The 27,671-nt window shown below is 41.2% G+C and overlaps 1 protein-coding gene across 1 annotated transcript in view; it reads left to right on the plus strand.

Moving 5' to 3' along the window:
• Nucleotides 1-27,671, plus strand: part of CFAP45 (cilia and flagella associated protein 45) — a 513,786-nt gene that overhangs the window by 263,816 nt on the left and 222,299 nt on the right. The window contains exon 5 of the mRNA XM_085639403.1: nucleotides 25,815-25,985. Within this exon, the coding sequence (XP_085495529.1) occupies nucleotides 25,815-25,985 (171 nt within the window). The remainder of the gene's footprint in view (nucleotides 1-25,814; nucleotides 25,986-27,671) is intronic.

Here is a 27,671-nt window from a genome sequence, read left to right on the forward strand (position 1 = left end):
CGCTTACTGGAGGTACCTAGTGGTCTAGTTTGACCCTAGGGACCCTTAGGATTCAAGGGGACTTAATCTCTCAACTTAGAACAGCCACAGGGCGCGTTTGCACAGTGGTGAAGGGAGGGGACGGGGCCTGAGGTGACGTGTGCAAACACGCACTATGGCACGTTTTAAATTGGGGATATAATTTCCCTTCAATACTGAGGGCCCCTGGGGGCTAACTAGCCCACCAAGTGCTTCCAGTAAGCGCCACTGAGCTGCATTGCAGAGAGGTGGTCCAGGCCGTGCCACTTTTTACACCTCTCTGCAACGCAGCTCTGTGGCACTTACTGGAGGTACCTAGTGGGCTAGTTGGACCCTAGGGACCCTCAGGATTCAAATGAACTTAATCTCCCAACTAAAAATGGACACAGGGCGTGTTTACACAGTGGTGAATGGAGGGGACGGGGCCTGAGTTAACGTGTGCAAAAACGCCCTGTGGCCTGTTTTAAGAGGTAGTTTTAATCCCCATGCCCTATTATATACTAGGGGCTTACAGAGGAGGTCATGCTAATCACAGGGGGACCCCAACGCATAATGTTCCCTAGTGTATGTAGGTGTTTTCACTGTATTCTAAGTGTCTTTTAACATAGCACTGGCTCTAGGACTGGTTAGTCAGACTCAGTTACCACCAGTATCCGTCTGAAAAAGTTGAGGGTACAGGATGATTTTGCAACAAGGCTTCTTTCTGCTCTTCTTTTTGTTCTTTCTGCACGTTATCCTTCTTCCTGCACTTATCTTCGTATTTGAGGACTTCTGTTGCTTCTTTCTGCACTTCTTTTGTTTCTTTCTGTGCATTTTTTCTTCTTTCTTCACATGTCCTATCTCTGTAGGCATAGTTAGAAATTAGCATTTAAAAAACCTTTGAAATTCACAGAAAAAACCATAGGTTTCAGGCACGTTATAGTTAGGAATTAGCATTTAAAAAACCTCAGAAATTCACTGAAAAAACCATAGGTTTCAGGGGTGTTATAGTTAGCTGGACTTTTCACTTGTACAAAACCATTGAAATTCCCCCGTTATAGTTAGTTCAGCTAACTATAACTCGCGCGCCCGCAATGCACTGCTGATGACGTCACATATTACATCACTCATGACATGGTCAGTGACATCACTCATGACATCACTGATGACATCTCAAATGACATCACTGATGACATCACTGATGACATCATCCTTGTGATAGAGTGGCAGACCTCCTCTCACCCTAATATAACCTTTGATACACACATTCAAAAATAGAGACTAAAATTTTCAAAACAATGGACATACCAATACCAGTTACAACAACCTCTTCAGTAATTCTAAGATCCACATACACATCCACTCATTCACCAACAGTCCTATACAGTCACTCATACATGTACTCACTCATCATATGTACTCATACACCTATACATCCTGTTACACAATGCCACTCATCCATAGAGTTACTCACACACATAGTCACTCATGCTAATAAAGAATCAAACATACATTTACTTGCATATACAGTTATACACACACCACCATACTTACTTCTACGGAAACTTACACATACTTAGTCTTTTAAACAATCACTTAAAGAAACACATACTTATTCATACAGGAACTCTTTCAATCTCTCACTCTCACATATACTCACAGATATACACCAATAGTCACATATACTAGTTTAAAACATATGTAGTTACTCATAAAGACACTATTGAGACAGTCATTCACTCACTAACACACCCATACACACACTCATCCACCCATACAGTCCTGCACACATGCTGTGTTCAACCCATACAAACAGTGAGTCACTCATTCATGCACCTATGCACTACGTAATACCCCCCACCGAACCATGCAGACACTCAGACTGATACTCAAAAAACCAACTAATAACCTATATAGACACCCATGTAGCTCCTCACCAACCCATGCAGCCACTTATACACAAAGTGAGAGACTGATACAGATATTTACATATTTAAACATTACTCACTAAGCCATGTATTCACTATGATACACTTAATCAGTCAGTTACACAATCAATTTTTCAAAAACAAATCATCCATTTAGACACTTATATACCCATTTATTCTTCCATCGACCTTGAGATATACATATATAAAACATATTTAATTTTCAGAAAAACACACATTCACTGGATGATGTCATCAGTGATGTCATCAGTGATGTCATTTGAGATGTCATCAGTGATGTCATGAGTGATGTCACTGACCATGTCATGAGTGATGTAATATGTGACGTCATCAGCAGTGCATTGCGGGCGCGCGAGTTATAGTTAGCTGAACTAACTATAACGGGGGAATTTCAATGGTTTTGTACAAGTGAAAAGTCCAGCTAACTATAACACCCCTGAAACCTATGGTTTTTTCAGTGAATATATATATATATATATATATATATATATATATATATATATATATATATATATATATATATATACATATATTTGGAAAGCCGGGACACGTTTGACGCACACTGTATCTTCTCTGCCATGCTAATTAAAGAATAATAACATCGCCCGGAGTGCAGTTCTGTACTTTTTCCCTGGCTACGGAATCCAGTTTGTGTATATATATGTATATATCCAGCTCAGGATTGCACCAACAGTTTGAGAGGCACTCGAGCACGTACAAGGGCCTCAAGCGGCAGCCCAATCATCCGTCAGGAACCCCGGACTGCTGATACCATTAGCAGCCCAACCCCCACTGCCTGACGCGTTTCACAAATCTTCATCAGAGGCTGTTCGTGGGAAGGAACACGCACAGTCCGGAACTACAGGTAAGGAACTTCTTTAATTGCGCGCCCCCTATAGGCTGCTCTATGAGTCTGCGCATTCGCCTTATGGTACCTGTAGTCCCAGAGGGATGTGAATATCCCCACAAAAGTGCGTTCAATGTTCTGCCGGAATAACAAATATCAAGCCCCCAAATGAGCCTCAATAGTCAATATATATTTGCTTAATTTTCCTCAGAACTTCCGTTCCTCTCCTGAATTTCCGCGAAGGATTCACAGCACCACGACCAGAGTGCTTTATTCAAACCATAGTGCAATTACAAATGGTAGAGGACGGTCTACGCATTTCGGCTCTCAGCCTTCTACTGGACAATAGAGTCCTGGAGCCTAGAGTGTCTCTTTTTAAGTGCTCAGTGCAAATTACCCACGTTCCTTTCTGGAAAACAGACTAGACTTAATGTCAATCCTGATTAAAAATTTATAAATGTGAAAATCCACCTTTCTAAATTAAGACATTCAGTCAGTCAAATACTCTTTATTCGATTCGTTAAAATCATAAAAGACACAAAAAATACATAATCACAACATACACCATAAAAACACTCAATTTCAGATTTACAGAAATCAGTACGAAACCTAAACAATACAAAACAAATTAATTGTTATTAAAATCCACTTAAAAACTTAAAACATTTCATTGAGGGGGGCTTGCTTTTTGATCCTAATGACTAACTGACTGACTAATTAAGACATTCATTTTTAAATGCATTAGTCGATATACAAAGTGCGAGTTTTAAAGGAAAATAAATATGTATGTTTGTGAACATTATGGGTTATCATTTGTATCCTGCCATAGATCATTATTGTCCACTTTGAACTCCCTGATTCTATACATGAAGTGATGTTATTCTTCACACATACGTAATCATTACCAGTCGGGTACATCATTAGCAGAAAGTGGTTGTTACATGAGCCATTAAATGTAAAGTACATTTATAGCTTTGTTTAGAGAACCAATGTACTTGTATCTAAAAACCGGTCAAGGACAGGTTTAGCCATCTATTAATAAAGTGACTAGTGCATACATTACTCTGTTCATTCTTAAGAACAATCAATTGTAAAGTACATATCACTCTCTTGACCCCTGCAAGATATTGGTTTTCAATTAATGTTCCAAGAGTCCCTTTGTGGGTCGTAAGATGTAGCATAAAGATGGTTTATTAAGTGTCTAAAATCAGCAATAAAAATAGTCAGTTCATACAAGCAGAGACAGTGTCCCATATGTTCAGCCTTCATTCGTTTTCCTAGTTGTTAAGTAGTTGAGCAGCAAATGGATCACTATCTTTTGGGATGTACCACAATTGATTTTCCTATGTTGTGTCTCATGTAGGCATGTTTTTTTGACGGTTTCTCATGCGGGCTCCAGCCATTAAGTTCTAATATTCTTCACTGGTAGTGGTGGAGATAAGCCTTCTTTCTACTGTTTCTTCCATTACAGATGGATGTGTAATTCTGCATCTAAATTGTGGCCAAACGGAGTTTCGGTGCCAATTGTTAGAATTAATCTTGATTCTGCTCTGCGTAGATTGAGGGTTCTATCTCCATCTCTTTCTTTTTGTTTCACAATCTTAATCCCAGAGTACTTTAAATGCTGACAATCACTTGAATGGAAGTTGTGAAAGTGTTTAGCCATGGGGTAAGTGAAGTCTTTGTTTTTGATGGCTTGTAAATGTTGTAGGACTCTCCGTTTTAATTTGTTGATGGTACTTTCTACATATTGTTGTCTGCATGGACATTCTAACAGGTATACCACAAATTTTGATTTGCGTGTTATATGATCCTCAGTTTTTTCAGTTTGGGCATTCTGAAGTCGATATGATGTCACATTTTGACCATGTTCGCACGCTCTGCACTTAAAGCATTTCCAGAACCCTGGAGTATTTAGCCAAGATTATATAGTTGGTCTATTCAGTTCTAGATGACTCTGTATTAAAATACCCCCCAGGGATGCAGGGATGCAGTTTCCCTATACGTGATGTTGGGTTGGGGGGACAGTATCCTTTGAAGTGTTCCATCTAGCATTAGTATGCCCCAGTTCTTGCAAATTATGTTTTTTAGTTCTTTACTATGACTATTAAAATCAATGATTAATCGGGTTGTAGTATCATTTTTTGTACATCTTTCAGGATTATCTTTGTTGGATCGTGGAAGATCTGCTCTTGCTTTCAAGATGACTCTAGTTTTTGTAGTTTCAATTACACCATGGGGATATCCTAGTTCTAGGAAACGGTCACTCATTTCATTAATTTGGAAGTTTAGGTCCGATGTATCAGAGCAGTTTCTCTTTGCTCGCAACATCTCCCCGTAGGGTATGCTCCATTTTAAATTTTGCTGGTGGCCACTATTGGCATGCAAGATGCTGTTGCATGAGGTGGGTTTCCTAAGCATTTTGATGCATATCCTATGACCTTGAATGAAGTCTTCCACATCTAGGAAGATGATATTTGATGCACTTGTCGTAGATGTGAAGGATAGATTGTATTTGTTTACATTGAGTAAACTTAGGAAGTACTGAAGGTCAGTGTGCTGATCCTCCCATATAATGAAGAGGTCATCGATAAATTTTGGTCAAGATTCAATGTTTTGAGATTTTTCATTTTCCAGTACTTCCATTTCCCATACTGCCATCAATAGGTTCGTGTATGTTGGTGCTAAAGATGTCCCCATGGCAGTTCCCTGTTTGTGCAGGAAGAGTTTGCCTTTGAATAGAAAGATGTTGTGTGTTAGACAATATGTGAGCATTTCTATTCGCATTTCCGAATGCTCAAGATAGCTTATCGACCTTGTCTGTAGGAACTATCTCACTGCTGCTATCCCATCAGAGTGGAGGATCGAAGTATAAAGTGATGAAACGTCAATTGTGGCCATCATGTAGCCTTCTTCCCATGAAATTTCCTTGATTTTGTTTAAAAAATCCATTGTATCCCTCCGATAAGATGGAAGTGCTGTCACATCATTCATGAGGAAGATATCAATGAAGCGAGATGTCGACTCCAGCAAGGAACCGATGGAGCTAACTGTTGGTCTTCCTGGTGGACTTTCAGTTGATTTATGCACTTTCGGAAGAAAGTAGATTGTTGCAATGATCTGATGATCAGTTTTTAAGTACAGAAATTCCTCAAGGTCAACCACCCGCCTCATCATGCCCAGCCCAGGGAGTAGCAAAGAGGAGGGTGAGGAGCGCCGCGCGTGAGAATATTCGCTCTGCCCTTTTGTGAAGCATTTTGGAAAAACGAAACGTTAAGCTAATATGCTGGGCCGCAATCTTGAATAATAAGCCTTGAAAAAGCCCTGGCCCAACTTTGAGCCACTGGGTGAAACACGTGTCAGCTGTTCACTGTGCTCCAAATGTGAAGAAGGAAACAATAAAATAATAAAAAATACAGGATGAAACAGAACTCTTTATGTTTGAACAAAATAAAACAATAACCTGTACTTATCAAAGTACTCTGACTTTTCTTATTCTAAACTAATCAAGGAGGAGCTTTTGACTCATAACTTTACGGTTGTAATTGTTAAGTGTCTGGATGTAAATGTTTTTTCTTCAAAATATTTTTTAAGTTTGATTTTTCGACAAAATTTGTAAAGGTCAATACGGAGGTTGGGTGTGTTGATATCTTTGTTGGGACAGAATGTAAGTCCCTTGTTGAGCTATGATTTTTGTGCCTCACTCAAGATTATGTTTGAGATATTGATTACTAGGTTGTTTTTGAAGAGGTTCTTCTTTAGTTTGGCTTTGTCCTTCCTCTTCTCTTTTTGATTTTTGCCCCCTCTTGTTTTTCTTCTGGTTGTGTTCTTGATTGGCCTCTTCCCCATGTCGTTCCTCTTCCTCTCCCTCTTTGTCACGTTAGCATTTGCATCAGTTGCATTTTCCCGGAAAAATCCAGGTTCGATGTACTTGGCTCTTCATCTGCAGAGCTTAAATCCGAGCTATCTTTTGTTCCAGCGGTTTCATACCCAGCGCATTTGTCCATCACCACCCGGTTCCTGTACATGTCATACTTCCTGGCGAAAGTGTATATACGACCATTAGCATAGTCCAATCTGTCTCTGTTAAATTTGCTGGCTTTACGTTTCTCAACATCCGCTTCATGTTTATTAATTTTCTTTTCCATTGTTTCAATCGTATATATATATTTTTTTGAGTCATCTGGAAAAGGACTATCACTCTAAATTGAAGGAATGGTTTGAATTAGGCCTATTGTATTGGGAGAATTACAGTACCTCCACACTGAGAAAACCACAATGGCCACATTTTATCTTCTGCCAAAGATTCATACAAGTGTGGTCAACCCACCCGGAAGACCTCAATAGTGTCACTATTAGAGAATAGTTCAAGATTCCGCGAGCTATTTTTGCAAGAATATGTCACGCCCTTCCATCATACTTGAAAGACAGTACGGAATTTTGAAAACAATTAGACAACATTCCCTGGATGGCAGATTACATAATGATAACGATGGATGTGGTATCATTGTACACCTCCATTGAATATGGTAAAGGAATACATGCCTTTGAGAGCTTTCTAAGGAATCGACCAGTGGAGTGGTGGACACAGGAATGCTGATGGACATGTTAAATGAATGAATGAATGAAACAACCCTTCTACAGCGCATGGTTATGCATAATGTCTTCACATTTGATGGCAAATATCAGCAAGTACAAGGAACAGCGATGGGCACCTCCTACGCCCCCACCTACTCGAATTTATTTATGGAGTGGTGGGAGAAGGAGGTAGCGTGGGCTAAGGAGAACAATCAATATGCAGAGAAAGCGACACTATGGACTAGATTAATCGATGACTTATTCATTTTGTGGGAAGGTAGTGAAACTGAATTAGAACTCTTTTTAACCAGACTGAATCATAATGATTGTAATTTACAATTTACATATATGCAAAGTCGACCACTGTGCAATTTCCTGGATGTAGAGTTGGATAATATACTGACAACTAGAATGCACCAGAAACTGACAGCAACTAACTGCATTCTACATGCGAATAGTGGCCACCCAGATGCCCTCAAATGGAGTATTCCATAAAGCCAGAGGTTAAGAGCAAGGAGGGTTTGTTAAACAGAAGAGTTATATGATGAGGAAGTGTGTAGGTTGGTAAAAACCTTCAGAGAACGTGGATATTCAATGACAGTATTGGAGGATGCCAAGGGAAGGTCAAAAGAAAAAACTAGAGGACAGTCTCTGTACCCGCAAAATACTCAGGAAACAGTAAAACAATAAAGAGACTATTCCTGGAATACAACATGGCCCAGCCTCGCATCAAGAAAATACTCACAAAGAACTGTCATATCCTAAAAAATTATGAACATCTTGGAGAAATCTTCAGAAGAGGACCACAAATAACATCTAAAAAAGTGAGCTCCTTGGGAGCCATTTTATCCTGAAGTAAACAAGGACAGCTATGACAAGAGAATTGGCTAGTCAGGGGACAAGAACTACCCAGTGGCCTGCCACTTCGATCAAATTAATCATCGGTCCCTATCAACATTCAACTATTGGGGTATTAAATACGTGAGGGCATACTCGAGAGGAGGTGACTGTGAGAAGGAATGAAGGAAGCAAGAATCACGTTCAATACTCTCGGTTGGGACAGAAACACCTTGGGGCCATAACAAGGCTGCAGAACTGTTCTTCCATCTATAATGTTGGATTAGGGAGCAATTGCATGATTCTGAATCCGTATGGCTCACACCCTGAACTTGCACTTTATCTCTTTTTTCTTCCACTTTCTCCCCCCTCTTTCTCTCCCTTCTTCTCTTCCTCCTTCCTATTTACTTACCTTCTCGTAACTCTCCATCTAGGAGTCGATCTTTTAAAAACAACTTTATTGCACTGTGCACTTTGAATAGAATTTACAGCACTTCATTATTATTATTTTAATAGGAAGGTGATAAAAACAGAATTATTGGCACTGGAATCCGTAGTTTTATGCAATATTGGTGTACCATTATGCACTTTAATATGAGCAAAGAACGTTCCAGAATAGTAACTTTGTTGAAGAACCTTAAGTAATTTGGTATCAAATCATGAATATAAGGTCATTTGGATTGACAGAGTGAAGATGATGAAATTCATGTTGCACTTTGCACTTTACTTAACTTGCACTTTGCTGCTATCGCTTGACCATGAACTTTTAAAATAGAAAAATTAATTTTATTAAGTCCTTCGAAAGAGAATTAATCGGTTTTAGGAAGAATAATTTTGAAGGAAATGGTTTGAAACATCTGGATAATAAGCGTAACATTATAATCAATCAGTGGAAATTATGCAACCTATGCTGTATTTTGTACTGTAATTACCTTGCACTTTAATCACCTTGCACTTCAACCACTATGCTACTTTTGCTTGCCCATGAATTTCTAAAATGGTGTTTATATGAAATTGCTGTGCGGAAACAAATTCCTTTTGATGTATTGGAAAATGACAGAGTCATAATGAAAATCATGTAGGCACATGTGATGCACTTAGACGAATACTTAGTATGAAATCTCTAAAAACACAGTGGAATGTATTGCTGAAATGAGACTAACGTAAAGATTTGAATTACAATATGTGTCATGATGCGCTTAAAATAGTTTAGTTAATACCAAAATGAATTAAAAATGTAAAAGAGTTTATAAATTGAAAAACGCATATGAATGCATTAGCAAGATGTGGTTTGGAATTCGAAGATGGTGGAGGGATGTCCCTGCTAATTTCTTTAGGAGTATTGCTCTAGTTATTTTGAGGGTCAACGAAACAGAGAAGGGACACATAATTAAATGACCCACATTGCACAACCCGCTGAGACCCAGTAGAAGGCAAATCACCAAAACGCGTTGGTCCAATTTAAACATGGAGCAGAATTTTGCGTGAGAGCCTTGCACACAGAATTTTTGGAAAAATAAAAATAAATAAGAAAATTTGAATGTGGAGCTGTCGTTATTGGGTGGTGCCACTGCATGAGGTGCTCATGAGACTCGACGCCTAAAGAGACATATAAAATATATATATATATATATATATATATATATATATATATATATTCATTGAAAAACCAAAGGTTACTGGGACGTTATAGTTAGGCTCAGGTTTCACTTGTACAAAACCAGTGAAATTCAGCAGTTATAGTTAGCTGAGCTACCTATAACTTGTGACCCCGCAAAGCACTGCTTATGACCTCACATGACCTGTGATCCTGTGAATCGCAAACAAAAGCAATATTGGGGAACATAAATATTAAGTATAACACAGATGACTTTCAATTATGCTTGTTATAAACACAAACATCATATTACATAATTCTTCCGGTACACAGCATGCCCTAAAACCACATCACATGAAATAAAGAAAATATATGTATATAAACTACAACAGAATTACGTTTTAATTTAGCAAACAGCATGTTACACAGCTAGGACAATAAAAACATCATATAGAATAACAAATTAAAAAAAATATAACACAAATGCATTTCACTTGGAAAAATTCCAACAATTTTACAAATAAAGAACTTTTAAATAAAAATATTACCTCCTCTGCAGCATCACAGATTACAAAAGCAAAACACATTTTTCAGGCTACAACAACTAAAAATAAACAAGGGCGGTTTGTAAAACACAAACATTATATCATGTGCGCTTCTGAAACTAAACAAACAAATACATTAACCCATTCCGTCATGAGCACACTTGCAAAAAGTCCCTCTGCTGTAAGAGGTATTTCCCTTTTCCTTTTTTGCCTTGGGAGGTGGGGAATAGCTTCCCTAACCTCCGAGGCCTGTTTTTGGATTTCCTTCTAACGACGATAGCGCACATCGTCTTTACAACAAAACTGAATTTGAAACTTAGTTTCAGTTTCACAGTTTTGATGCTTGTGGGGCTATCTCAGCCCCCGAGCACCGAAACACATGGGAGAGGTATCGTTGGAAAGGGGAGAATCTCCCCTTTACAATGGTACCACTCCCTAGCGGATCCCTGCTTGGGGATCACCCCAGGAGGTATCCATCCACTAACCACCAGGGAGGGGGGAGCGGCCCCTTGGGCAAGGAAGGGCCTTTGCTCCCCCCATTTAGTTTTGCCCCAGGCAGTCTTTCTGCCTGGGGGGCAGATGGGGGCAGTAGCACCCTAGACGCCAGGGATTTTTTTTATAGGCCAGGTGTGGGGGCTACCCAGAATGGGCATGCCAATGCTCCGACCCTGCCCCCCAAAAAAGGCAAAAATGTTCTGCCCCCCCAGGAGGCAGATGGGGGCAATTGCCCCTGATCTGCCCCCCGGGGGAGGCAAAAACCCCGGAGTGGGGGCTGCCCCGAATTGGCATGTCAATGCCCCCACCCCCTCCAGAAAAATACCACCGTCTTTCTGCCCCCCGCAGGAGGCAGATGGGCAGTAGCCCCTGATTTGCCCCGAGGGGGAGCAGCAAGCCCACTAGGCACCAGGGATTATTATTATTTTTTATATGTAGGGGTGGGGGCTACCCAAAATGGGCATGCAAATGCCCCCACCCCAAAAAACAATTGTCACAGTCTTTCTGCCCCACCGGGAGGCAGATGGGGCAGTATCCCCCAATCTGTCCCCCGGGGGGGGCAGAAAGCTCACTTGCCACCACCTATTTTCTTTTTCAAAGTTCGGGGTGTGGCAGCCCCGAATGGGCATGCCAATGCCCCTAGCCCCCCAAAATACATGCCACAGTCTTTCTGCACCCCGAGGGAGGCAGAAGGGGGCCGTAGCCCCTGATCTGCCCCCCCCCCGGGGAGGCAGAAAGCCCACCAGGCTCCAGGGATTATTTATTTTATATGTAGGGTTGGGGGCTGCCCAGAATGTGTGTGCAAATACCCCACCACAAAAAACAATTGCCACTGTCTTTCTGCCCCCCTAAGAGACATATGGGGGCAATAGCCCCTGATCTGCCCACCCAGAGGGGAGGCAGAGAGCCCACAAGGCACCAGGGATTTTATTTTTTTAATACTTAGGGGTGGGGGCTGCCCAGAATGGGCATGCAAATGCCCCCACCTCCCCCTAAAAAATACTACAGTCTTTCTGCCCCCCCCGGAGGCAGATGGGGTAATAGCCCCTTAAAAGCCCCCCGGGGGGGGCAGAAAGCCCACTAGGCACCAGGGATTTTTCTTCAAAGATGGGGGTGGGGGCTGCCCCGAATGGGCATGTCAATGTCACCCCCAAAAAAATGCCACTCTTTTTCTGCCCACCCTGGCAGGAGGTCCCTGATCTGCTCTCCGGGGGGGGGGGGGAAGCAGAAGGCCTACTAGGCATCAGGGATTATTATTATGTTTTTTATAGGTAGGGGTGGGGGCTGCCCAGGATGGGCATGCAAATACCCTCCCCAAACACAATTGTCACAGTCTTTATGCCCACTCTAGGAGACAGATGGCAGCAATATCCCTAATCTACCCCCTGGGGGGCGGAAATCTCACTAGGCACCAGGGATTTTTGGTTCAAAGTTTGGGGTGGGGACTGCCCTGAATGGGCATGCCAATGCCCACACCCCACAAAAAAAATGCCACAGTCTTTCAGCCCCTTCCGCAGGAGGGATTTCTTTTTAAATGTAGGGTTGTGGGCTGCCCAGAATGGACATGCAAATGCCACCACCACAAAAAACAATTGCCACAGTCTTTCTACCCCCCCTGGGAGGCAGATGGGGCAGAAAGCCCACTAGGCACCAGTGATTATTATTATTATTTTATATGTAGGGGTGGGAGCTGCCCACAATGGACATGCAAATACCCCATCCCAAAAAACAATTGCCACAGTCTTTCCCCCCCCCCCCCCGAGGCATATGGGGGCAATATCACCTTACCTGCCCCCCGGGCAGATAGCCCACTAGACACCAGGGAGAATTATTTTTCAAAATTCAGGGGTGGGGGCTGTCCAGAATGGGTATTCCAATGCCCCCCCCCCAAAAAAAATGCCACAGCCTTTCTGCCCCTCAGGAAGCAGATTGGGGCAGTGGCCTCTGATATGCCCCCCAGAGCCCACTAGGCGCCATCGATTATGCTGTTTTTTTTTATACATAGAGGTAGGGGCATACTCAGAATGGGCATCCTAGTTCCCCCCACCCCAAAAAGTAGCCACAGTCAGAAAGCCCACTACACACTGACTTTTTTCGGAATGTGCCTACCTGTGGATTTTGTATCTCAGTGCAGCCGGCACCGAAGGAAACCTAGCAAACCTATACATTTTTTTAAACTAGACACCCACGGGAATCCAGGATGTGGTGACATGTGTTGCTCTCACTAGGTTCTGTTACCCAGAATCGCTTGCAAACCTCAAACTTTGTAAAACAAAAACACACTTTCCTCGCATTTCTGTGATGGAAAGTTCTGGAATCTGCGCAGATCCACAAACATCCATCCACCCAGCATTCCTGAATGTCTCCCGATAAAAATGGTACCTCACTTGTTTGGATAGGCCTACTACCTGCGACGGAAAATGGCCCAAAACGCAACGTGAACACCCCACATTTTTACAGTGAAGACAGACTCTTTTTTTGCAAACTGCTTAGCTGTAGATCTTGAACTCTAGCTCGGCTGGCACCTAGGAAAACCTAGCAAACCTATATATTTTTGAAAACTAGACACTCAGGGGAATCCAGGATGGGGTGACTTGTGTGGCTCTCATCAGGTGCTGTTACCCAGAATCCCTTGCAAACCTCAAACCTTGTAAAAAAACACATTTGTTCCACATATCTGTGATGGAAAGTTCTGGAATCTGTGTGGGTCAATAAACTTCCACCCACCCCGCATTATCCAAAGTCTCCCGATATTAATGGTACCGCACTCTTGTGGGTGGGTTCAGTACCCACAGCAGGCAAGACCCCAAAACGTATTGTGAAGACATCAAAATTACCTATCACAAAACGACCTGGTTTTGCAAGGGGGGGCACCTGTGTTTTTGTCCTAGGGCTTAGCAGCTATCTAAAGAAACCTACCAAACCCACAGATTTCTGAATACTAGACACCCTGGGGAGTCCAGTGAGGTATGACTTGCATGGATCCTCCAATGTTTCCCTACCGAGAATCACCTGTAAACCTCAAATTTAGCTGGAAAAAAATCACATTTTCCTCACTTTTCTGTGTGGGAAAGTTGTAGGGTTCACCTGGCTGACCGGGGACGCTAGTTGGTAAGACATTTGTGCCGGCATGGTGCTCCCACACAAAAATGTGTGGGAAAAGTGTTTTTTCAGCTAAATTTGAGGTTTACAGGGGATTCTGGGAAGGAAAACGTTGGGGGATCCCCGCAAGCCTTACCTCACTGGACTCCCCAGGGTGTCTAATTTTCAAAATGTGTGGGTTCGGTAGGTTTCCTTAGATGGCCACGAGCCAGGGGCCAAACACCCAGGTGCCCGCCCCCCTGCAAAACCAGGTCTATTTATGATAGGTAATTTTAAAGTCTCCACATTACGTTTAGGGCCCTTGCCTGTTGCGGGTGCTTCACCCACCCGCACAAGTGAGGTACCATTTTTATCGGGGGACCTGGGGAAGTACTGGGTGATAGGAAATTTGAGTCAGCCCGGTGATCCTACAACTTTCCCACACAAACATTTTTGAAAAACTTGATTTTTTCAGGAAAATGTTAGGTTTACAGGGAATTCTGGGTACACTAGAAAGGCAATGCAGCATACCACCATAGTCTAATAATACCCTGAATTATCCATTTCCTTGAGTATTATCCATGAATTGTAAAGTTCATAAAAAGATGTACATCATTGTCCAATCTTGTTTGGGTTGTTGTGTTTAATTTTTTATTAGCCAAGTATGTATCCAATGTTCAAACCGCAGCCGACGCGCGTTTCGCCCACAGGGCTTTCTCAAGGCTGCATACATATAAAGAAGAAAAGAAAACATATAGTCTACTTGACTCCATACGTAAGTATGCTAAAAAACATTGCAATCTGCACCAAACCATATGTAATGAAGGAAGAGAAATCAGATTGTACTGAAACCCGTGTTAAGGGCAAGACTGAAAGATATAGATCCAGAGAATACCACCACCAAAGACATTACCGTACCAGGGGGAATAAAAGATCAAAATGATAATGTAAAAGGTGACCGAGTATAGCACCAGATTGAAGCATAAATTGAGGTTAAATGGTCATCATAAAAGCACGATCTGTGAATAGTATTGAAAAATGAATTAGCCGATGAGTAGAGCCCCACGGTATGATAAACAGTTTCTCTAATGGGAGGACCGCTGTCTCACCTTAGATAGTTCAAATTGTAAATTGCACCGTAGGTAATTCCTGATAGTGTTAGATCTCGTTTCGTGGATTCTGCAAGTAGACAATATGTATATATATGTATACATGTTATGGCTGTCAGGGTAACCGTATAATGAAGGCACCTGAACTAATATAATATTTTGTAGGTGACTACGTTTTATCAATATCGTCCTTGTTTATTGTGTGTTACAATCTTACCTAATGTGAAAATTTCCATCGGGTGATCATATGCCAATACGCCAAAAACCCAAGTTATACAGCTCCTAGTTCATTAATGTCCAAAAGATAATTCGTATTGGGACCAGTATCCGTCCTCTCTGTTAAAATAAAGTAAGAAAAACATCCTATTGGAGGTTGCCCAATATGTAAAGCGAACGTGTTTGTACATAGGTATGTAAAGACACACGGTCTGCATTAACGTACCTCAATCGTTTTAAATAAGACTCTAATTAGTAAACGATCTAAACCATAATGTTAAACGGATCATTCACAATCCTAATCCGGATATGTATAACTCCCTGATATGCAAAAAGGTATGAAAGCGACCCCAAAATATGAATAGACCAGTCAAATACATAAGTCAAATGAAATTGCTAGCGAGTCTCTAGCCTTAACCCATACGTCTGAGTAGCACAAACAACAAACCAAATATGTATGGGCTAAAGAAAACGAAAACATAAATGTAGTTGTTTTCGAATAATGGAACGTGACGTTCTCACTATTTCAACATCAAGCGTCTAAAAACAAACCACATCTCTATTAACAGTATTCCTGGAACTAAAAGCTCACCTCGTTTCCATGTGTGTGATCACCTTGTCCTGTCGTTTGGCGTCTTCACGCTAAAAGGTTCCCGCCGGTGTGTGTGAATCGCGAGATAAGAAGAGTAGTGACAATAGAAAGTGGACTGGGAGACCCATAATCAGTACTAGTTTTCAAAGGATGGCGGCCATCTTATAGTGGTGAATATGTACCCTGCTTACGTCAAATGGTGCCACTACATTCCACATGGGACCATTATGTGCCAAAGGTACCATGGTGTGCGTATTTTGATCAAACAAACGAACTGTTACTATTATGTTGAAGTTTAATAGTGAACAATATGTAGGTCTTTGTCCACATAAGGGAGAGTCTATTGGGTTCTTTCCTAACGTATATAACTATTATTAAGATGGTAGATAAAATAATATTAAATATATATGCGCATCTAAGTACGTGTACGTGTGTCACTGAGTTTGTGGCAATAAATTATAAGTTATATAATTCGATATATAGTATATCAACTGTCAAGAGAATGTAATCCCGAGTTTTTAGTGGAAGTGTCCCTCGTTCGTTGTTATGTCCACAACGTAGTAATCCATTAGCGGGCTACCCTCTTCTGTAATAGGTATTAAACATATATAGATAGAGAAGGACAGGTGCCAGAGAATAGTAGATGAGAAAGGAGATCATGGAGCCCCTGTAGTTGTGGACTTAATGTAGTGAAACAGTGAAGATTAGAAAGAGCAAGTGCTTAGCAGTTATAGCATTTAACATAGTTTTAAAAGAACTGTACGTATAAAGGTTGCATTTCATTATGTCTAAGGCAGATGTCAATAGCAATATATACATTGTTACATTACAAGAATTCAAACATCTCTTTGTCAATGTTAATTCCATGTTCCACTGCTCTAAGAGAAACGATCCATTTACATTCATTCTGTTGTAATTTGGTGACTCTGTTACCGCCTCTCTAGTTCGGAAGTACTACTTCCAGGCCATGGAAACCTATTTTGATCAACTCTGTATGATTGTGCATGGTGTTAAAGTGGGAGGCTAGAGGATATTGAGCATTATTGTTTCTTATTGCCCTAATATGCTCCTGTATCCGCTCCTTAAGAGGTCTGATGGTACTTCCTATGTAGATTTTCCCACATATACATATGATACAATAAATTACAAACTTCGTATTGCAGTTTATAAAGTCATTAACTGTATGAATTCTTTCCGAGTTATATTTGAAAGTTCTGGTTTTGTTTAATGTGAAAGGACAGACGTTACAAGTCCCGCATTTGAAAAAACCTTTAGGCTTTTCTGATAACCAAGTCCTGTTAATAGTTGTTGGAATAAAGCTAGGACACAATGATTGTCTAAGCTTGTTGCCCCTTGCAAATGTGATGTTTGGTTTGTGTCCCACTACCTCCAATATGTTGTTATCATCCGTTAGTAGATGCCAGTGTTTATTAAGAATTTTGAATAAGTCAGTACTGGCAGTTGAGTATGGTGTGATAAATCTAATTAATCTTTTCTTACGTGCCTGTTTCTTTGTTTTAGCATGGCCTGTGAGTAAGTGTGTTCTATTAATTTTGTTGACAGTATTGCGTGCCTTTTTAATCACTACGTTGTTATAGCCTCTGGCCATAAATCTCCTTTCAACTGCGTTAAGTTCCTCATCTAGTATTTTCATGTCACTGCAATTTCTTTTTATTCTTCTCCTCTCCCCCAAAGGAATAGAATTGATTTGTGAGGGAGGATGGGCACTTTTGGCATGAAGCACTGCATTACATGCCGTTTCTTTTCTAAAAGGTCTGGATTGTAGTTTGTCCTTTTCGACTACAATAGTAATGTCTAGAAAATTAATATGAGAAGTACTTTGTGTTTTGGTAAAGGTTAGATTAAAGGGATTATTATTTAGTAAGAGAAAAAATTCCTCTAACATCTCCTTAGTTCCAGCCCAGAACATTAGAATGTCATCAATGTATCTTCCTAAAAATAGTACATTTTCCATTAGTGTGCTAGGACCCTTCTTCCAAAGGTGAGTAAGCTCAAAGTATCCCATATAAAGATTAGCAAAAGAGGGTGAAAATTTCGCCCCCATCGCCACGCCTCTAATTTGACGATACCAGTTGTCATTATGTATGAAGATATTGTTGTTGAGAACCAATTCAATTAATTCCAGTAGCATCACTGTATGTTCAAAAAACTGTATTGGTCTCGACTCCAGAAAGTATTGTGCTGCCTGAATTCCCAAATCACCAGGCATACTCGTGTAGAGGGAACAAACATCAAGTGTGACCAGATAATGTCCCTCCACCCAGTCGACATCCGCAATCTTACTTAATACATCTGTTGTGTCTTTGATGAATGAAGGTAAATTAACCACTAATGGCTGTAGGTAAGAACAATGTATTCCGAAATTCTCTCCGTCGGGGATCGAATCCCCGAAATAATGGGCCTACCCGGGGGGAAATGTCCTCCTTTGTGAATCTTGGGTAGACAGTATATACATGATATGGTTGGTGTGTCATTATATAGATATCTGAATTCAATATCTGAAATCAGGCATCTATCTTTCCAGTACAATAGTTTGTTATGTATTGTTTCTTTGGTGGTAGGAAGTGGGTTATGGTCTAAATGAATATATGTCGTGACATCGCTCAGTTGTCTATCTATTTCTGCCATGTAGTCAGATTTGTTCATGAGTACTACGTTGCCTCCCTTGTCAGCCTCTCGAATGACAAGGGAGTGATCATTTTTGAGATTTAGTAATGCCTGTTTTTCTTCCATCGAGAGATTTTGTGACCGATGTGTTCATTTGATAAGAGTCTTGTCTTCCAATTTGTACAAATCATCAAAAACATTGTGTTGGAATTTGTCAATCAGGTTGTAGCCTGACATTTGTGGAGTAAATCTAGATTTGTGTCTTAGACCGCTATCAATGCTAGCAAATGTATTCAAATCAAGATCTAATGCTACATCTTGTAATGTAGGAATAACATCACATTCACCTATTGATAACAGTAATTGTACGTCTTTAATGTCCCTAATTGAAGGCATATCGTCTCTATTGATGTCAACATTTGCTGTACTGGGCAATTTTTGTTTATCTTGAAAAAACTTAAATAGTTTGATTTTTCTTACAAATTTAAAGCAGCTGATATGTAAAGATGTAAAGTTAGGCAAAGCACTAGGACAGAAGTTCAATCCCTTGCTCAATACATTTATTTCATGATTGTTCAAAACATGGTTCGATAGATTGACAACATTCACGATATCTATATATATATATAGTATCTTTTATACAGCTTAGTTCTTTTGATTGCGTGTACCTGACCTCGTTGTAACACCCAGTTTTTGTTGTACACCTAACCTGGATTTTCCCCTTCTTGTCTTTTTTGGCCCATATCTCTCTTGTATGCCTGTTTGTTCCCTTTTCTGAAGCGTTGTAATTCTAAAAAAAGGGATCAGATGTTGTACCCTCCATTCGTGCTTGCATGTTAAGTGATTCACTACTGGTTGCACTGCTGATACTAGATGTATCCGGAGTGCTGACTGTATCGGTTGACTGAGGAAGATGTTCCAAAGTAATTGTATTTTTGTCAATGCCAATATTGTCAAATTTTTTGGCAAAGGTATAGATTCTGCCATTTTAGTAGTCCCTTTCATCCCTCCTGATTTTCTGTAATTTCTTATCTTTTAAGTATAGTTGGTGTTTCCGTAATTCCTCTTTAAGGATCACTAGGTTTTTTTCCATTATTTCCGGTGATTTGAGCTCATGGATTTCCTCTTCCAATTTTGTGATTTCTATCAAAATTTTACTACGCTTGTTTTGTGCAAATACATAGAAAAAGGACAGGTACCCAGGGGTCTTCGAATCCTCATTTTCCCCTCATTTGAGGATCTAGACTTAGGTCATCTCAAAGAATGGGAGAAATTACTATTTAACTCATCAGTAGGAATGATGGAAATTCTTATCAAGGATGCTGAACTCAAGCGTAGTAAAATTTTGATAGAAATCACAAAATTGGAAGAGAAAATCCACTTAGTGGATGAGTATTTGGGTTCGTGTCAGCACCCAATACTACTGTTTGCATCTTTACTGTTTGATGACATTACTTATGTACACATAATGATGTGCAGATCACTCCAGCATATCCACTAAGTTTTTTTGTATGCAGGGAATTCTGGGTAGGGAAACGTTGGGGAATTCACGCAAGCCATACCTCACTGGACTCCCCAGGGTGTCTAGTTTTTAGAAATGTGTGGGTTTGGTAGGTTTCCCTAGATGGCCGCTGAGCACGGGGCCAAAAACCCAGGTGCCCACCCTGCACAACCAGATTGTTTTATGATAGGTAATTTTGAAGTCTCCACAATACATTTAGTGGTAGGAGATTTGAGTCAGCCCAGTGATCCTATAACTTTCCCACACAACAATTTGAGAACAATTTCATTTTTTCAGCATAATTTGAGGTTTGCAGGGGATTCTGGGTAGGGAAACGTTGGGGGAACCACACAAGCCATACCTCACTGGACTCCACAGGGTGTCTAGTTTTCAGAAATGTGTGGGTTTGGTAGGTTTCCCCAGATGGCAGCTGAGCCCGGGACCAAAGCCCAGGTGCCCCCCTGCAAAACCAGGTTGCCTTATGATAGGTGATTTGGAAGTCTCCACAATACATTTAGGGCCTTTGCCGGTCGCTGGCACTATCCCTACCCACACAAGTGATGTACCATTTTTCTCGGAAGACCTTGGGGAATTCGGGGTGGGTGGAATTTTGTGGATCAACGCAGATTTCATCACAGAAATGTGAGGGAAATGTTTTTTTTTTTTACAAAGTTTGAGGTTTGCAAGGGATTCTGGGTAACAGAACCTGGTGAGAGCCAGACAAGTCACCCCATCCTGGATTACCCTGCGTGTCTAGTTTTAAAAAATGTATACATTAGCTAGGTTTCCCTAGGTGCCGGCAGAGCTAGGGTTCAAAATCTACAGCTAGGCACTTTGCAAAAAAGGGGTAATTTATAACTGTAAAAATGTGGTGTGTCCATGTTGCGTTTTGGGCCATTTCCCGTTGCAGGCACAAGGCCTACCCACACAAGTGAGGTACCATTTTTCTCGGAAGACTTTGGGGAATGCAGGTTGGGTGGAATTTTGTGGATCAACGCAGATTTCAGAACTTTCCATCATAGAAATGTGATGAAAATGTGTACTTTTTTTTTTTACAAAGTTTGAGGTTTGCAAGGGATTCTGGGTAACAGAACCCAATGAGAGCCGGACAAGTTCACCCCATCCTGGATTTCCCTGGGTATCTAGTTTTCAAAAATGTATAGGTTTGCTAGGTTTCCTAAGGTGTTGGCAGAGCTAGGGTTCAAAATCTACAGCTAGGCACTTTGCAAAAAAGGGTCAGTTTTTCACTGTAAAAATGTGGTGTGTCCACGTTGCGTTTTGGGCCGTTTCCTGTCGCGGGCACTAGGCCTACCCACACAAGTGAGGTACCATTTTTCTCTTAAGACTTTGGGGAATGCGGGGTGGATGGAATTTTGTGAATCCACACAGATTCCAGAACTTTCTAATACAGAAATGGGAGGAAAATGTTTTTTTTTTTACAAAGTTTGAGGTTTGCAAAGGATTCTGAGTAACAGAACCTGGTGAGAGCCACTCAAGTCACCCCATCCTAGATTACTCTGGCTGTCTAGTTTTAAAAAATGTATAGGTTTGCTAAGTTTCCCTAGGTGCCGGCTGAGCGATGGTTCAAAAGCCACAGCTAGGCACTTTGCAGAAAAATTGTCTGTTTTCACTGTAAAAATGTGAAGTGTCCACGTTGCATTTTGGGCCGTTGCCTGCAGCGGGCACTAGGCCTACCCACACAAGTGAAGTACTGTTTTTATCTGGAGAATTAGGGGTACACAGAAGTTTAGAGAAACTAGTATTATCTATTGACTTTTGATGCACTTTTGGCTTCCAAATGTAAGACAACGTGGAAAAAAGAAGTTACTTTGAAAAATTTCCTAGAATTCACATGCTAGTATGGGTACCCACAATTTCGGAGATGTGCAAATAGCTACTGTTTCTAAACTCCATATTTTGTTCACATTTCAGAAATACATTGGTGTCTTTCATACCGATTTTTTGCTGTTTATATTTTCGCAAATGAATTGCTATGTACTCGGTACACAATAAAAAACCATTGCAAGATGCTGCTCAGTTATTGGCTCTGGGTTCGTCGGGTTCTTGGTAAACCTACAAGTCGTACATATCCCCACAACCAGAAGGGTCCATTAAATGTAACGGTATATTGTTTTAAAAAATCTGCCATACTTAGAAGAAGTTACAGGTGAAAATGTTGGCACAGATAGCTGTTTTTTTCAACTCATTTTCAATTTTTCTTATTTTCAACTGTTAGTTCCTATAAAAAAACCTTGAAGGATCTACACTAATGACCCCTTGCTGAATTCAAAATTGTATCTACTTTTCTGAAGTGTATAACTTTCAGTGATCCATTGTTGCTTTCATACCCATTTCTACCACTAACTGGAAGGAGGTTGAAAGCACAGAAAATAGCAAAAATAGGCTGTGTCCCAGTAAAATGCCAAAACTGTGTAAAAAATGTTTGTTCTCTGACAAAAGTCTATCAGTCCCTGATAGCTGCGAAGATAGTGGTTTCAGCACAACAAACCCTTTGTTGATACCTTTTGCAGGGAAAACAGACGCTTTCATCTGCAGCACTTTTTTACCATTTTTCCCAAAAATACAAAATGTTGCTGTATTTTGGCTAATTTCTGGGTCTACTCCAGGGTAATCAACAAACCCTGGGTACCTTTAAAATCCCCATGATGGAAGAAAAGGATGCAAATTTGGCGTGGATACCTTATATGGTCAAAAGGTTACAGGGGCCTAAGTGCAAACTACCCCAAATAGCCCAAAAAAGGCTTAGCCCGGTGGCGGGGGGCGTTAAAGGCCTAGCAGCAATAGTGTTAATTAAGTAAATAGTCCTCACCAACTGTTAATAAAAAAACTGCAGAGTAATAACACAAGTAAATGGGCCAGTCCTCATATTAGGTCACAAAAGTAGAAAAGGCGGTACTAAGGACGGACTGCTAAGCCTATTGACAAATTAAAAGCAACCATTTAGAAAGGCTAGTAACAGGAACCAATTTTAAAAAAATGGGTGGAAAATAGACGGAGCTTTAAGTCCATACCTAAATACAGCATGTCTCAAAGAGACAGCGCAAGTGCTGCCTTTGCAAGACCTTAAAAAGGGCCAGTCCTCATGGGAGGTTACATAAGTAGAAAAGACGGTACTAAGGAGGGACTACTAAGCCTATTAACGAATTAAAAGCAACGATTTAGAAAGGATAGTAACAGGAGCCAATTAAAAAAATGGATGGAAAATAGACAGAGCTTCAAGTCCATACCTGAATACAGCATGTCTCAAAGAGACAGCACAAGCGCTGCCAATGTGAGACCCAAAAGGGGAGGCTTGTAAACCAATCGACTGAGCCTATAAAAAACAGGACCGCACACACTCTTATTCCTACCCAGTATAGCATGAGAAACTGGCGGTGACTTAAAATTAATAATGACACAGTCTCCTTTAACAATGATAGGACCAGGGCCGATCCAGCCGATCCTTTGAACAAACAAAATCTCCTCAGAGAGAACAAAAGGAAAAGCCCTATTTATCGCTAACCAGTCCAATACTTTATTTCGCAGCTCCTTAAAGGACTCCTCATGGTTCTTCCGTAATGGTGGACACTAATTAAGACAATGACATGCGAGCAAATGGCTGGAGGGAGATTTAAAATAGTCTGATTCTAGATCAAAATAGTTTCCTTGACCTCAGGTACCCTTGCCAAAGGGACAGCCGTCAATAACCTGGCCCTTGCGTTAAAGGTGTAGCAGAAGATGTAGCCCCCCCAGCTGACAGTGAGGGATGTTTACTCGAGGCTTTGGTTACAAAAACAAACCCCTGGGATCTGGGTAAAGGACACTACTGAGTAAGGTGGGTCCCAGTAGTACAATAAAAAAAACACACGTAATAAAGTGCCAGTGGGCATTGATACACTTGTACACCCAACTATTTTGTCCAATATTATTTAATCATATTGAACACCCAGAAGATGTTCACAAACCAGCATCAAATCTGGAACAGCGTATCAAAACAAGTGCCCCATGTGGTTGGGGAGAAGAAGGAAAAAGAGGGTATTGTGCATCAAGTGAGGATTGGGATGGTGAGAAAGAAAAGGTAGTGACAATCAATACATCACACCACTATTTACAAATAGAGCCAGCTTGGCTCAGCCTAATAATTGAATACAAACAGATACATAGCCATTGTTTGACATATATTGTCACAGTGAAAAAGCACAGTGTTGACCAAACTGGCACAGGGTCGTGACACAGTCGACGTTTTGACCCCAAAGGGAGGGTAGGCTGTTCAGATCCTTACAGCGGGGTCTTCCGTAGGACTAGATGGAGGGCACCATAAGCCACCCTTGACTGGATGGTGACTATGGGATGGGCCCGTAGGCTCCAATATGGCAGAGAGCGGGGTCGATGGCACCTGACATAGCCGTGTAGAGGTGGATCGTCCCTGTCAGAAACCCCTCCAAAATCCTTAAGATGTCTCTGCTAGAGTGCTAGTGGCTCCACAGAACCTGAGTGGACACTGTGTCAGTAATCACAGTGTAAGTCGGGCCCCTCCCTAAGTTCCTGCCAGCTCTGAATGAATGCCTATGGGCTGCCGCTCAATTAACACATTGTGGGGGGTAGATTAGCACTCGATCAGAGTGCTTCAGGAAAACGCTTCTTTTTGTGCATGCCAATTTCCCTGAGCTTGGCTTGCTGCCCCATGAGTATGGGTACTCTTTTTAGACAAAGAGAAGTTCCGGTACTCATGAGCAGAAAATTTAGAAGTGCCGGTACTTAGTACCGTGAGTACCGGCCCATTTAAAGCACTGAGTACAACAGAAACGTACCTGCAGAATGGAAGGCCAAAAAGAACTGACTCAGCCGTGCTCAGCCAGGTCCGGTCTTGGCCCGGGCTCCTTCCTCGTGCATCCCGAGCCGCGGGTGGTGAAATACGCTTTTATGCGCTGAAGCAGCAAGCGGGGACAGGGCAAATAATCCTGCGGGGCCTCTCCCAACACGGATATGCTGGTCTCTGTAGTCCTGGGTTTGCCCCCAGGTGCTGGATGCCACAAGTATATTCCCTTTAGAATCATAATTATATTACTGTTCTTTTCTGGAGATAACATTTATTTTAAACTCGACTGTCACTGATTTATAGAGATCTCAACAGACTGGTTATTAGTAATGTGGCTGCCGCCAATGTTAGTAGAATATATATAAAGAAGTGTTCTGAGGGCCCCACACGTAGGCAGGACTATACTTAATTGAGAATACGTACGATGCAGAACTAGGATTACAAGTAACATTTCCTTCCGTGATATTACGACAAACATTGCCTGCAGAAAACTCAGATCCATGCAGTCTCCCAACAGAACAAAACACCTATACAGCATGTCTTTACAAGTTCAAAACAGCCCAGTTTGCCGACAGAGCCATTTTTTGGGCTGTCTAATTCACTAATGGAGCCACTTTTATTGTTGTTCCCAGGCATATTTCTGTTCCGATCCGTCAATGTATGTTTATAATCCCGCTTCAGATTTACGTGTGCAACCCACAAATCATGGATTTTAATCCATTTTGCCATATTTTGGCAGTTTAATAATTGAATGCTCGGTTATAGTAGTCCCATTAATTTCCAATACTTATATCTCTTGGAGAAGGAAGATCTGATCATAAAAAGGCAGTATTGCCCTGTTACCATAGCAGCATTGGCCACATTGTCCCAAGAAAACAAGAGAGTATTACATTGACTGTTTGTTTATATGAAAATGAATCGCGAGAAAATATGAAGGGACCACAGACCTCAACCAATGCTGGAAATCAAGATGGGTATCCATTCCTATTCTGAGACTCTTTCTTTGTAAAATTCTGTTTTTAGGATGGCGTAAACGAGCGCAAAAATGCTATGAAGGAAAAGGAGATGCTACGGAAAAAAAATGAAAAATTGAATGAATTGGAGGAGGAGGCCCAGCGGAGAGCACAGTACCTTTTGGAGCGGGCCAACAACATGCGGATGGAGCAAGAGGATGAAATCAAGAAACTTAATGAGGTGGGCCTCCCTTAGAATCACATCCTCTCTCTGATTAATACTTTATCAAAACTCCAGTTATTACTATATCAGCCCAGTTATTTTTGCCCCTCTTCCAGTGGTATTTCTCCCAGCTCTTCTCCCTTGCTCTTACCTGCCCAACACTTAGCTAACGTTTTGTTTTGTGTGAGATATTGTCAACCAAATGGTTACTTATCAGACGTGTGTGAGTTTTTTTTCATGAGCTTAATCTGTCAATGGAGGAATTAATTAAAACGTTGTTACTATTGTTTCTTAACCTGAAGAACCCTGGCTTGCTGGGCTGGGAATTGGCGACAACTTGATTACTAGTGTTGAAGCCTTAGGATTAACTTTCAGCACTTATCTGTGTGTTTACACTTAGCATACCATGCTGTCTACTTTGAGACTCAGTTATTGCACAATATCCGAAATCTTAGTTTATCTTAATGACTTCTGAATATGAGTTCATTCTCTTACACCCTTGACTGCCAATGGTTCCTAGTCTCTGACTTTATTCTTGCTCTCTCAACTCATCTGCCATTAAGTTGGTTGTTTTTCCACGTCGTCTTGTTATTGAAACTTGGCTCCCATTAGAGGGTTGCTTGTTGAAGATCTGCACAATTGTATTTTCCCTATCGTAACAGAAAGTTTCAGTTCTATTAAGGACATAGAGGGGAGGATTATGCTGCATTTTCTCTACTTTTTTAAGCAAAATCTCTTTATTAATGTTTTTTGTTTTTCAAAACACAACTTCAGTAGGTGACTGTTTCGTTACAGGATAACAACAGAGATGAAGTTTACAGAGTGCAGATTAGTTTGCAGATTGATAGGTAACAAAGCGTTTGAGATGCATTGTTACTCATTCTTAACAAAGCATAACATCAGATCATTAATGACATATCAGGCCACCATTCGGATTGTTATTGTAAGAAAACACACAAAAACAAAGGTGCAACAAGAACACGGGTAATGGGGTCCAGTAGTGTGCCTAGGTGTTGCATCGTCAGTGAGACAGCAGGCTACAACATGACCTCTCCCTACTACACAGCAATGTTGTGCCAATCCGTTAATCAGGGCGCCATCGAGGGGGGAGGGGAGGGGGGGTCAGCAAAATAGCTGAAGCGCTCTCAGTTTTGGTAGATTAAAGCAGGTTCATTCTATTTGGTTTAGGTACTATATCAGGGGTGCCACACAGATTGGAATTTGGATTCTGGTTTCATTAAGGTTGTGGTAAAGCTGTTCTATCACCAGAAGATCCATAGGCGAGAGAACCATTGTGCTGCAGAGGGGAGAGTGGTCTTCTTCCATACTAGGGCTACAAGTTGTCTGTCTGCCTTGAACATGAAGCTAATAAGTGTCCAATCAGCATGGATCATCGCTTTCAAGTCTAGAGGTTCAATCCACAGGGCGACCTTAATATAGGAGGGATGGAGGGAGTACCCCGCAGTGACTTTAATATGACTTAACACCTCCTCCAGGAGGTAGCGATGAGGGTGCAGGACCACCATATGTGACAGAAGTCTCCTTCATCTATTTTACATTCCCAGCAGAGAGGATGTGCCAGGACAGATAACGGAGAGACATGTAGGTGTGTAATACCATTGGAACATTTACTTATATATCATTTTCCTGAGGGTGACTCTGCAATATGTTTAAGGTATGTCACGACACAGTGTGTTCCATTGC

Source organism: Triturus cristatus, chromosome 12 (genome assembly GCF_964204655.1).
Source record: "Triturus cristatus chromosome 12, aTriCri1.1, whole genome shotgun sequence".
Classification (NCBI taxonomy): Eukaryota; Metazoa; Chordata; class Amphibia; order Caudata; family Salamandridae; genus Triturus; species Triturus cristatus.